General features: G+C 36.3%; 1 protein-coding gene across 2 annotated transcripts in view; it reads right to left on the reverse strand.

The window, feature by feature from the left end:
• Window positions 1–14,117, reverse strand: part of FMN2 (formin 2) — a 187,865-nt gene that overhangs the window by 80,508 nt on the left and 93,240 nt on the right. For both annotated transcript variants that reach the window (XM_060753881.2, XM_067464831.1), the window contains one exon: window positions 11,459–11,546. In XM_060753881.2, the coding sequence (XP_060609864.2) occupies window positions 11,459–11,546 (88 nt within the window). The remainder of the gene's footprint in view (window positions 1–11,458; window positions 11,547–14,117) is intronic.

Raw genomic sequence — 14,117 nt, forward strand, 5'->3', positions numbered from 1 at the left:
GTGTTTAGAAACTATTAAGTTGCAACACGTCCTAAGACATGGAATGGAGGTGATCATAGAATCATAGAATCAAAGAGTTGGAAGAGACCTCATGGGCCATCCAGTCCAACCCCCTGCCAAGAAGCAGGAATATTGCATTCAAATCACCCCCGACAGATGGCCATCCAGCCTCTGTTTAAAAGCTTCCAAAGAAGGAGCCTCCACCACACTCCAGGGCAGAGAGTTCCACTGCTGAACGGCTCTCACAGTCAGGAAGTTCTTCCTCATGTTCAGATGGAATCTCCTCTCTTGTAGTTTGATCAAGATGGGTGTTGTTTATAGTAACAAACTGAAATGTTGGACTGTAGAATTTTATCACTGAAACAAAGCATGTAAAGTGCACAATACATACCTTGAGAGAATAACATTCCACAGTTGGTATTTCACTGACCGAGAAAGCAATCTTTCTAAATAAAAGTCAATGGCCCTTCAGTTTTGAACCATAGCACTTATTATACCTTTCAACATATTGGTTATCTTCTTCTGGACAGATCCTCTTGTGTGTAGCCCAGAAACAGACACATAATATTCCAGATGACATCTAACCAAAGCAGAATAGAGTGAAATTACTAGTTCTCTCAAACTGGGCACCATAATTCTGTTAAAACTGCCTAGGACTTCATTAGCTTTGGGGGCGGTGATATTGCCTCATATTTAATTAGACTGACTTCTAATTAAGCATTCTCAATGGATAGCTTCCATCATTGCAAATGTGGTGTATGTACTGGAACATGACCAGTAGAGGATGTAGGGAGAGTACAACTGTTCAAATTTCTAGAACCAAACCACGCAGACCTTCCATAAATTATCAGCAGCACTTTAACTTGTGCCTAGAGTCTCTAAGGTCTGTCAGATCCTTATTCTTAATGAAACTATTCGTTGCTAAGTGAATGGCAAAATTAAATTCTTCACCATTGACTCCATACTCTCAGTGGAACTGTGAGTGATTACTATGAACTATGTGACCAGACCACCTAACTGAAGCACTCTTTATACTTCAAGGTAGTTTTTCTCATCTGAGTGAATTCTCTAAAATATTTCCTTCTTTTAAAACTTGTACATGTATGTGCACCTGTGTATCAGCAATTCATTTCTTCTATTTCGTATTACACAACCCAAATTAAAAAAATAGGACTGAGATAATTCAAACAATGAACGTAAAAACAGGACAATGCTAAAGTTGGAGAATGAGTAGTTTCAGATGCTACAGGTGGGATAGAGCAGATTTAGCAGTGGTGGAAGGTAAAGAGCCTTTAAGAAAAGTAGATACTATATATATTTCTAAAAATCAAGAGTAAAAAATGGCACCAACCTCTCAATTTAAATAATAATAATTAAATGACACCAGTCAAGCAGATTACTACCAAGCAACTAAACAAGTTCAAAAGCCCCTGCTAGTAAAGGTAACATTCCATTTGTTACAACCCGTAATGTGTCAAATTCAGATGGGTTCTGTTTATATGTGGCACAATGTTAATGACAGGAAGGGGATAAAGAGAAAAATGCTTTTCTCCGGCTGGATTCCATACTCTTGTCTGAACACTACCAATTGCTAGCATGTGAAAATATTTTCCCAGACATCAATTTTTATTCATAGGAATTTGTGTTATTCTGACATCCCTTTCCATATGAGAGAAAGAGACACTATGTCCTATCTTGATGAAGGAAAAGTGTCACATTCATTATTGTTTATTTATTTTGCAGAAGAGGGTTTTTAATTATATGACTCTATTATAACCATGGCACTAAATGCTGAAAACATCCATTCATGATACATCAATGACTTGATCCTAACATATTCCTAACTTCCTAACTACTATTGCCATTTCAACAGTATCTACCTTTAAGAAACTCCATGTGGGCTGAGAAGGGTGGTATACAAATATAGTAAATAAATAAATAATACACTCAGACAATTTTTCTCTAAATTGATGAACCAGTGACAAACCTGTACTTGAAAACATACCTCTTATTTTATCTACATTAACATCAGCTAACCACAAATCTTAGAAAACAATTATGTTCAGGTTATAATTGTTGGCAAATGCCAACAACATTCATTGGGAGGGACACAATTATTGTAAAACTCAACTGGTGGCTGAAACATCACACTACCTTTTAAGTTGGAATAATGTTGATGAGGAGTAGCAGGAATCTCAGGGGTCAACCTTGTGGGAGGCATTGGTGGGAGGCATTGCACCCGCCTAACTGGCTCAAAACTTGCTGTGACTCCTCCAAATTTTATACGGCAATTTCCAAGTTAAAAAAAGAGAACCAACCTCCCTGTACTCATGTTGTGGATCCAGCCCAATGACTCTACTGACTGAAATGGAAAGTTGCAACAGAACTATGGAAAATGAAATTAAACAAGGAATTAACAAATAATTAACATATTTATGCCTGTGGAAAATAGCTGTTGTTTCTCCTTGTGACACTTATCCTGCTCCCTTGCAAAGCTACCACATTTTCCAACAGTTGAAATTCTAGAGAGAAAAAGCACAAACCACTTATAAAAATTCACAAATATTCCCTGGGACTGAGAAGAAAAATAGCATGCTATTACATGATGAATAATGTCAAGGATAATGGTTCTGAAGTTTTCAGTTCTACTATGTGAGGACAAACCAAATTACATTCCTACAAATAAGCTGCTACCTTACTAATTACTTTATTTGCTTACTCAATGATCCTATATGATATTCTGCTATCCTTTCTGATTTACCATATGGGGACAAACCGGATTACATTCCTACAAATAAGCTACTACCTTACTAATCACTTTATTTGCTTACTCATTGATCCTATATGGTATCCTGGTATCTTGGATACAAGTGATACCAAGATGTTTGTTTATAAAGCTATTGTCTTTTCAGATCTTTTGTATGCCTGTGAAACATCACTCTCAGATTCCATTAGTGCTGACTTCAAAAAAATCCTGCAAATCTCTTGGGAAGACAGGTGGACAAATGTGAGCATTCTGGAAAGACCACCAGCACTGAAATAATTATTCTTCACTGTGAACTTCTCTGGAGTGGTCATGTTGTCCAAATAACAAATCTTCATCTTCCAAAGCAGTGACTTTATTCTCAATTCAATAATAGCAAATGTAATGTTGGTGGACAGCAAACGAGATTTAAAGATGGGCTTAAAGCTAACCTTAAAATGTCGTACAATGCTGGCACTCAAGAAGTGTAACTGGAGATCCACTGTTACCAATAGTGCTAGGATGTGGAAGAGACATGAACACAGGGAGAAAGGAAAAACAAGAAGAAGGCACATCAAACAAATCCTTGTTATGACCACCTTCCACCGCGAAATTTATGTCTTCAATGTGAAAAGTCATGTGGATCCAGACTAGGTCTTCACAGTTCCATACAAATCCACCACCAATACTCTACCTCTGGAAGACAATTATACTTGGTCACAAGTGAACACCTGTGATGATATGATCCTATATGATCCCTACCAAAATTACACCCAGTAACAGGGGATCAATTTCATCACACAAAATAATTTCTTTGTTCAATTTGTCTGATGAGAGTCATTCAGTGTTTTGAAGTTTCTGAATTCTGACAACCAAATTTATTTTATTTTGGAAGTTGTATTAAGGAGACAACTTGCATTAGTCCTGTAGCACATAGTTACAAAGTGCATGGCTCCATTTGTTATTCCTTATCACATATTGTTCTTTCTTGCCTTTTCTCTCAAAATCATCCATTTTCAGATTTATCACACAAGCAAGTGCAGTTCCTGCTAAGATCAGTGGCTTGGGTCTACTCAAATTCTGCTACTCTGGAGGCACTAATCTTAAAGAGACACCTCTCTGGGGATACTGAGCTTTCCTCCCAATCTCAGCACTCTGCATTGCACAAGTCCAAAACTTTAAAAGCAAGCAGTACAGACAGGGAAAACAGAACTATCAATGCCTGGTAAGGGACTAACAAATCATTAAAGTCCCCAGCCAAGCATTGACATTTTTATTTCAAAATCCTCCTTCATGAGCCTGGTATGATATTTTTTTAAAATCAATGTAATCATTCAAAATACTGAAATTTCAAAATGTATTTCTATAGGACCCTCAATAGATTCTATGTGTTTAGAAACCGGGGGAGGGGGGAAGCATGTGATAAAGACCTTAGTGTCTGTTGAAGAAATATTCTAATTGTTCTTACAAAAGATACTAATCTGGTTAAGAAATTAAGACTTTTTTCTGAAAAAAAAACATTGAACCTAAACTTTGTCACCAATATGAATAATTAGGAATGCAGATCAATTTCTAAATGTTAATTTAAACATGGATGATGTATATTTTAGTGCTCTAGTATCTCCAGTTAAATAATCAAATATAGTTTGTAATAGTTGTACTCTGTTGATAGTTAATCTCCTGAAACTGAAACTCACAGTAACCCGATCTTCTGAAAGCTCACATGGGTGATTTAAATAAGATAATAGAAACTGATCTTACTTTTAAAGTCAGGATATAAATCCAAGCAAGGCATGCATTTTAGGACTATAGTGAACTATTAAAAACACTTTTGGGCACTGACTACAAATACACATACATGGATGGATGGAACAAAGCTTTATTTTGTGACTGTATTTAACTCATTTTTAAACCACTTTTTTAGGCACAGACTACAAAAACATATGGATGAATGGATGGAACGATCAAACAGAAATTCAATTTTCTCAAAATGCAACTGGTTTTGGGATCAAATGCTTAAATGCATTAGAATTTCAGTCTGCAAAAAGCTGGGAGAGAAGCTACATAAAGTGGTAGGTGTGTCAAATTTAGAAGAAATAGTCAAGGAAAAATTGCAACAGACTTAAGTGAAAAGGGACAATAAAACAACAACATGATAATGTTCTGTACATACAGTATGTGAAGCAGCCTGCAGATTAAACGTGACTCACTACTACAGATCTGAGCTTCACACATTTTTGTTTCATATTACCATGCCCTGAGTCCCAAGCAGTACTATCTTAACTCATGGACAAGCCGACGTGTATAGGGGTCAGATGCTAATCTATGAAGAGCAAAATTTAGCATTATTTTTCTGATCATCTCAACATTCAAATCTTCCGCTAACTCAGTAAAAGGAGAAAAATTGTGACTTCTAGAAGAGAGCTGGCATGGCTGCATTTGGTAAAGAATTTTTCCTGTTTTTATTGCTTGCAATGTTATGGAAGTAGAATATTTTAGCAGATTCACAGGAGGCAATTAATGGCTGGGGACAACAATTGCTGTCAGTGTGTGTTTCTTTTACTTGAAGCAGTTCCTCTGCTGTTTGTGTTCCAAGAATTCTATTTGTGTGAAGGGTTAGAGGAAGTATAAGAATGTGGTGAGGAAAAAGACACGGTTGATTTATTACATGGTACCAATAAATATATGTTTATTTTATCAATAATTTAAAATGTTATTCCTGTTAGTAGTGCACTGCTTTGCTCAGGAACCTATATTGTTTGTAAGACTGTCCAGGTACAGAGCCATAACACCTGCAATGCTGAGGTGCAGGAATATCAAATACTTTTTGCTTTCTATCTCATGTACAACAGCCAAAAGGCATGTGATGGTGGAAGTATGGAGTTCTTGACTAATGATCACAATATCTTGCACTAACTGATTTCCAGTTTATTTCCAAGCTCTAGTCAAGGTAAGTTTTTTGATCTATAAAATTCTAAACTGTTTCTGACCAGGTTATCTAAAAGAGCATGCCTTCACATATAAACCTGCCCTTGAGCTTTTAGCATGCAATTGAAGCTTTACCATTTCGTGCCATTACTAAAACCAGGGTTATAGTAGATTCATTTTCTCTTTAAGAAGTTGGGTTCTTGAAGTATAGCTCTTTGGTGAAAGGCTCTGAACAAAACTTTCCAAGAAAATCCTATGATAGATTCACCTTGGGGTCATCTTAAAGTCACCATATGTTGGAAATGACATGATCACCCACCATAAAACAAATCAAGACTTATGCAACTCACATTGATTCAGAGGGTCAATTCTTGCTGGGACTGGAAAATTGAGTTAGGTCATGGTTCATAATTCTCAAATGCTAATAAGGCATCTGAAAGTAAAACTAGATATTGTGCCGGCAGTATCATTTTTTAAATCCATGTTTGCTAAGAATCTAATTTTAGATGGAAAAATATGTATGGGAACCAAGATGGTACAATGATTCAAGTGTCAGACTAAGAATCCTGAAGACCAGGATTTGAACCTTGGGCATCTACTGGGTGGCCTTGGGATAGGGTTAGGGTTAGTCATACTATAAGACTTAGAGGAATGAGAAAGAAAGTTTTTAATGAATTAGGAAAACAAAACCCAATAAGAAGACTGGCACAAGTTGGAGTTAATCTGAAAGCAAAAGAAAGTGATACCTCTGTTTAAGCTCCTCAACAAATGCTGATCCCCTCCTCCCAAAAAAATTACATGTATAAACTGATTTTGACTTGATAGTTATGCTGATCTACTAAATATTTTCAGGTGTGGAGACAAATTCTGGTTTTGACAGTTTTGCATGGGACTTAGATAAGTAAGAAATGTTAAAAGATTATGGATGCTAACATTTGTGCTTCCATTTTATTCAGATAAGCAGTGAAAATTTTCAAAATCAACATGGACAAAATTTGGTAGAATCTTTAATTGAAAGGGAAGGTATGCCAAAGTCTTGCTGAAATGGGCAATAATTCAAAAATCCATAGGATTGGAAGAGAGTACCATCTAGTCCAACAGCTACCAGAATTTTTTCTTATTCCTCCTAGTTGGAAGGATTTGAATTTTGCTCCTCTTCCATACATTGTTCAAAAAGAAGAGGATGAAAAATCTCAGTGCAGCTTTAGGTTATCTACTTATGTTTTTTTCAGGGCACACTAAAAAAATTCCCATATGCAAAAGATAGTTGGTGCTTGCCCTCCTAATCAAAATGATAACTCCCTTCTCAGAATGGAATGAGTAATCATGGAGAAGACAACAGTGAGCAAGGTTTGTTCAATGGTTTGATGTGAATAAGCCTGGTAAGAAATACATAAATATTGATAAGTTTAAGTGATCCAGGAAAACTATGAAACACATACACACACATTGACAGTGGCAATGAACAACGTGGAACAGCATTTCCCACAATTCTTGAAAAGAAAATCTGTTAGCAATAGCAATGTATATGTAAAATAACAACTACTTAAAGTATTACTAAAAGATATGAGTTCAGCAAAAGTGCCTGTTTATGGAGAAAACCTCTTTCAAAAGCTTTAAAAACCATTTGAAACCAGTTAGGTTTTGGGAAACTGCCTTCTTGAGACCAATTCAAAGAGGGGTAAAAGCCATATGGCCTGCTTAAATGTATCTGCTTACAATATTTCTATCCCTACCATATGTATGAAAGGGGATTTTGTAACACCTTAGAGTCAAATTGAGAGAAAGAAGTTGGCAGCACAGGCTTTCATAGACTAAGTTTAGATCTTGAGATACTTCTAAAGAGGTAGAGGTAGGACTTTATCACATGGACTTTGAGAAGCCATTGGGGAGCATCTGTTTAGCCAAGGGAATGGCACTGTTAGATCCTCAATCGTCACATTTCAAGTTCTGTCTTCCCATCACAAGTTTTTCTCTTCCAGTTTTCACCCATATCACATGTGTTTTTCATATCACATGTATTTTTCAGTTCTGGCATTTGCCAGGGGCTCAGGTCCTTTCAGCACACTTCTGTTCCATTTCAAGGATGAAAGGCAATTAATAACAGCCAGAAGTAGGCAAATGTCCTCTGATGGATTCTATGCCACTTCGTCCTTGAAATTGACCAGAAGTGTCCTACAATGGGGAAAACAATCCATGTGATGATGTCCTTAGTTTACAAAAGCCTATACTATCAACATCTTTCTCTCAGCTAGTCTTTAAAGTACTACAAAGGTTTTTTTTATTACTGATGTTGCCGAATAACATGGCTATGTCTTGGAATCCTATTACATGTAAATGAGTTAGCTGATACAGCTATATGAGCCATATAAGATCATAGAGTTAGAAAATATCCTGCCAAGAAATGAAGTCCCATGGGTTCTTTGTGTTTTCTTATTGTTCTTAGCTAAAAAAAATCCATTTGGCTTAGAAAAGTATGTTGGAAAAATCAGAGATAAATCTGTTTTGATAAGTTCAGCGATGTAGATGTAGACGCCATCTATGATTCAGATAGGTCCAGGGGCCAGATCTGGCTCACCATGCCATTTTATTTGGCCTTCCGGGGGCTGGATTACAACCCCTGTATTCCTTATCATTAGAGATCATGAGTACAACTAATGGGAGTTGTGATACAATAACATCTAAAAGGCTGCAGTTCTGTTCAGTCAGGATAGTGAGGTTTGAATTTAGATCAAGGCTTCTAGATATGAAGTCTTACTTCAAAATGTCCTTTAATCTTTCCCCAACCTCACCCACAAGTGATGTTGTGTTGCAATTTCCATTATCACCAGTCCACATGGTGGATAATCAACAGTGATGGGAGTTGTCATTCAACAACATATGGGGACCCAAATTGGTCAAAACTAAAGAGCACTGTAAAAAATATAGTTGACCCTCTGTATCAATAGCCCTTTGAAGGTAACCATAAGGCTGATGTGGCCTTTGATGAAATTGATTTTGACATCCATAGCCTAGAGCTTTTTGAAATGGTTAATTTTCCTATCTTCTCCACTTTGTAATCTAATCTAATCTAATAGAAATCCCACATTATTTCGTCAGTAGACAATACTCTTTAGATCAGGGCTTGATTGATCAGAGTTTGTTGTTGCTAGACTGCAACTCCCACCTGTACTGGGTAGGGGTAGAGAGTTGCAGTCTAGCAACAACCTGCTGCTCAACAGCATCTGGAGGCTGACATGATTCCAGCTGAGAGGAAAGTGAAAAATCCTTTATTGTATCATGATGCCAAGGAATTCAGGAAGAAGTTTGATTGGAACACAAACTGACCACATTGGTTAGGAGATTCTGAGATGTGTTATGAAAAAAAATAGACTGTTTATTGTAATGCTCCTTAAAAACTCTTAGTTCTTTCTATTCTTGGTGACATGCCGGAATGAAAATTCAGAAGACCAATATTGGCCATGTATGTTTGAATAAGAGACTTTCAGGCCAATTTATCCAGTTTTCATTCAAATATTATAATAATTCAGAATTGGTTCATGTTTCCTTATGTTGTAATGAAAGTGTTTTTGAAGTAATAGTGTGTGAAATATGTTCATCTTTTCATGGTACCAACTGTTCCACCACAAAAATGTGTTGGGTGGTACACTAAGAACTCAGTGTGGGAGAGAGGGTTTTTTGATTTTCAGGGGTCTTTCCTCCTTATCCGTTACAAAATACAAATAAGAACATCAACAAAAAAATCCCACTGAGCCAAATATTTCATCTTATTCTCTCTTTGTCCTCAATGGCAAATGCTGTGTGCCTAAGAAGAACACATTCAGAATTCCCCCAAATGACAAAAATCACCTCTAAGACAATTTCTGGGGATCACTTTATAAAGAAAATGTTTTTTCATCAACTTATGTGGAATATTAATGCCATTGTGATACAGTGATGTGTGCCTTCATTCACTAGCTTCAACACAAATTAATAACTATTTCTGTCTGAACAGATTGGATTTCTTCTAATGGATCCTATTCATTAATTTCCTTGGCATTAGAGCAAGAGTGGGGTTAATATTTATGAGATTTTGGATTTTTGTCCAAAAAAATCTCCATAGTCTTCTGAAGATAATATCTTCATGAATATATTATCTGCATGTAATGAATATTTGACTCAGTTCTGCTTGGACCAGGAACTCTCCTGGTGAGTAAAGATGTATTAGGACTGAGAGAACGCATGGTGAATTTCTCCATATTTCATTTGATCAGGCTGAATTGAAACTAAGAACATATTCAGAAATTGCAGCAACATAGGGGAATAATCTAATGTGTGCAAGGAATTGACTTTCTATTTAGCTACCTATACACTTTTCTCTGTTCATCACAAACTCTACTTACTGTAACAGTGTTCATGAAGCTCCTTATGCTATTGCAGAATTGTATGTATTAAGGTTTTTGTGTGCGTGTGTGTGGGGGGGATAGTTCCTCATAAATAAATATAGTTCAACAAGAACAAAATACTAGAAATCAAATACAGGGATTTTTTTTTTTAAAAAAAGCATTGCACAAAACTTCATAGAAAGGAACAATTACCCACATTTAATCCTAATAGGATAAAAGGTTAAGCATAGTATTGTTTGACCCTTTCAATGGCTGACATTCATGCCGTATTATTGTTAGCTCTGCATGTTGAGCAAGCAAATTTTCAATCAACTTGTGTTGGCTTTACCACAGACACAGATGTTAGGCGGACTCCTTTGTTCATAAGGTTCTCATTATTAACTCAAACCAAACTGAATATTTGACTGAAGGAAAGGACCATATCATTGTTTTCAGATTTCACTCTATGACTTAACTGAACTACATCTGCCAGCTTTAGAAATACCAAGTACTTCTTGGCGCCAGCACTGGCGCCTCAATCTGTGACTACCAGCCTAAATGCTTCAGCTTGAGGAAGTTTAGTAACCATGAAAACAACTTAATAAAAGCTTAAGTTGTGATTAAATGTTACTCATAAATTGACAGTGCACAGCAACCTTCCTGTGTATAATTTGGTCCACAAAACAGCAAATGAAATTCACAATTAAAACAGGTAGGCTAGAAAGATGTCAGGAAGATGTTTTCATGATTTATGAAGTCTGCAATTTACTTGAAACCATATTTATTTAATAGGTAAGCTGGCACTATACAACTCCATTCCATCTGCTTTAAATCTATTATAAGGCCTTAGCAGGCATGAAAAGAACTGCAAGTATAAATAGAGCTCCACTTTTCACCTTTTTTTGTAAAGCCATCTTTTAATGTCAATGGAGAGGGAAGAATTACAGACACCTTAAAAGATGTATCCTGATATGAAACGTTTAAGATTACACTACCAGTGGAACTCCCCAAAAAAGCTTTTCTTTTCCTTTTTTAAAAGAATACAATGTATTTTATAAGGCAAATTAAAACCTGAGTTTTAAAAAGGAAGTTGATAACCACAATGAAAGCCAAGTGTTTAAATTCCAATGACACATCTTGAAAACAGGAATCTGTAATGCTTTATTCTGGGAATATATGCTTCCCAAGTTGAATGAAATGCTATTCTCCAGTTTATTGAGTTTTGTAATGAATTCCTCCTGAAAAACCTAGATTTTAGCGGGGGGAAATATTCAGGTTTATATTCAGTGGCTAAATATACCATGCTGCTGACAGGCAACAGAGAAACAATTGACCAATAAGGCTAGCAGAGGTTTTCACGAGAAAAAGAATACAAACCATCTCTATTGAATAATTTATCTAAATGATGTTTTATTTCACTTACCATGTTGTATATCTTTCATATCTAAATGAAGACTGGACATTAATATTCCAACTGCTTGCGATCTTTTGTTGCTTAATAACTTGACAACCTGCCAAAGACAATAAAGTGTTATTACCTCTCAATAAATTGCTAGAAGTTACAAATAATTTGTTTTCCTATACTACAAATGACAAATCCAGAAAACAAGCAGAACTAGACTTCTTCTTTTTTTTAAAAAAGAAGCCATTTGATAAAATGATTAATGGTTGAACTCAAAGAACATCACCTGTAGATATGAGATTTTTGAAAGAGGGTGGCATATAAAATGTATTAATGAATTAATGAGTAATTTAATGATTTTCCACCAGCAACATGGCATTTTTATTTTTGTCTTTTTATCAATATTAAAGCTTGTGCGAAGCTTTGTTTAGGGTGGATTCCAGAACTATGCAACTTATTCCATTGGTGGATGCTATGTAAGTCCTATTATTTATTTATTTATTTATTTATTTACCCTGTTTGTACCCCACCTTTCTCAACCCTGAAGGGGACTCAACATATAGACAACTATTCAATGCCTTAAAACAACATACAATTCAAATGAACATTTAAATTAAAAAATTAAATTAAAAGCAATACACATTAAAACATTTAAAACATTACATTCACTATTAAAAACCATGCCATCCACAATTATAATCTAGAGCCATTCTAATAGTCAATGCACATATTCCATATCTATTACTGCACTACAATTATTCTCCAAAGGCTTGATCATAAAGCCACATTTTCTTTTTACTTCTAAAGACCAGGAGGGAGGGGGCTGATCTAATGTCCCTGGGGATGGAGTTCCACAGCTGAGGGTCCACCAATGAGAATGCCATTTCTTGTCATGCCTACAAAAAAAGTGGGGCCGAGAACAGGTCCTCACCAGACGATCTTAATCTCCAAGGTGGTTCATAGGGGGAGATATGTTCTGACAGGTAAGCTGGGCCGGAGCTGTTTCGGGCTTTATAGGCTAAAGCTAGCATTTTGAATTATGCTCGGTAGCAGACTGACAGTCAGTGGAGCTGACACGACAGGAGGGATGTCCTCTCTTGGTATGCTGCACCAATGAGGAGGGTGGCTGCTGCCCGTTGGACCAATTGAAGCTTCCAAACAGTCTTCAAAGGCAACCCCATCTAGAACACATTGCAGTACTCTATTTGGGATGTAACTGGAGCATGGACTACCATGGCCAAGTCTGATTTCCCAAGGTACGGACACAACTGATGCACCAGTTTTAATTGTGCAGAAATTCTCCTGGCTACCACTAAAACCTGGGGTTCCAGGTTCAGCAATAAGTCTGGGAGAACTCCCAGACTCCCAAACTTGGTAGGCTTATCTATCGGAATATATAATCAATGATTTCATTAATCAAAGAAAAAACAAGTATACAAATAGTCATACAGAACAAGATTGGAACAGGAAATGATCTGTTCTGTGACTGAGTAAAAACAACCATTTATCAATAACTTGCATATATGTACCCAGCATTACCTGGGTATACATTTTGTAATGCTGTTCATTAAAATACTAATCACTAGATGTACAATTTTATCATCTGTCCCATTAGAAAATGTGTATTCAGACAACACTGAGGATACATTTGAAACTGTATCATAGATTGATTTTTCAGAGAAAGAAGTGTTATTTGGCCTTTCATGCATCTAGGTCTTGAAGCCATTCTTTTTTACTGGAAGAGGCATACTTTACAATGCCCTATTAGAGTGGCACTATTACGGTAACATTTTACAAAAGCATCAATTGAAAATGCTTTAAAAAGAAGAAATTGCAAGTGGAGACCACGGGGGAACTCTCTGAATTTCAACATTATTTTTCAAAATAAATACTAAATTTTAATCCCAGCAGTAGGAATAAGTCATTTTCTGCTCATTGCTGCTAGATAATGAATTGTGGATATGTAACCGAAATAACAACAAAATCAATGACAGCAGTTCTGGAGTTGAAAGATGCTGACCAATACAAAGGATTGCCCATTTATAGGAAAAGAATTCCTAGACAAAACATTTCTAAAATTTCCAGGGTGTAGCCAACCATGACTAAACAAGTACCAAAAGAAGTTGTAAGCAAGCAGTTTAACAATGACTTTTTTCCATTAAGAATTCGATAGCTGTGCTGAGAGAGCGAATGCTATGTGGTGTCTGGATTCCATTATATGGCTTGTGATGTTCCGATCGTTCCTGAGAGACAAAGTGACTTTGTGAAAGATGGCATCCCTTCTAAGGTTCCTGATATTTTATTTCCCAAACTCTAGCAAACTGGACATACAGCCGTCTCTAGGAAAGTAGATTCACTTTCACCAACATTTCAAGGTAACGTTTCATATCTAACATTCAGTATTTACATTCACATCAACAATAACACAAATACATGCTAGATCACAATGTGTGAAACCCTGAAATTACAGCTTGTACATGTTCTGCATGAAGAAGTCCAGAGGGCATGAGCCAGTGCATTGTAGTGATTTCAGAATTGGGTTATGATTCTGGAGACCATAGTTCAAACCCTGCTCAGTGATGGGAACCCACTAGGTGACTTGAGATAAATCACACTCTCGCAGACTCAGAGGAAGGCTAGGTAAACCATTGAAACAAATTCTACCAAGATAATCCCATGA

This window comes from Anolis sagrei, chromosome 1, assembly GCF_037176765.1.
Source record: "Anolis sagrei isolate rAnoSag1 chromosome 1, rAnoSag1.mat, whole genome shotgun sequence".
NCBI lineage: Eukaryota > Metazoa > Chordata > Lepidosauria > Squamata > Dactyloidae > Anolis > Anolis sagrei.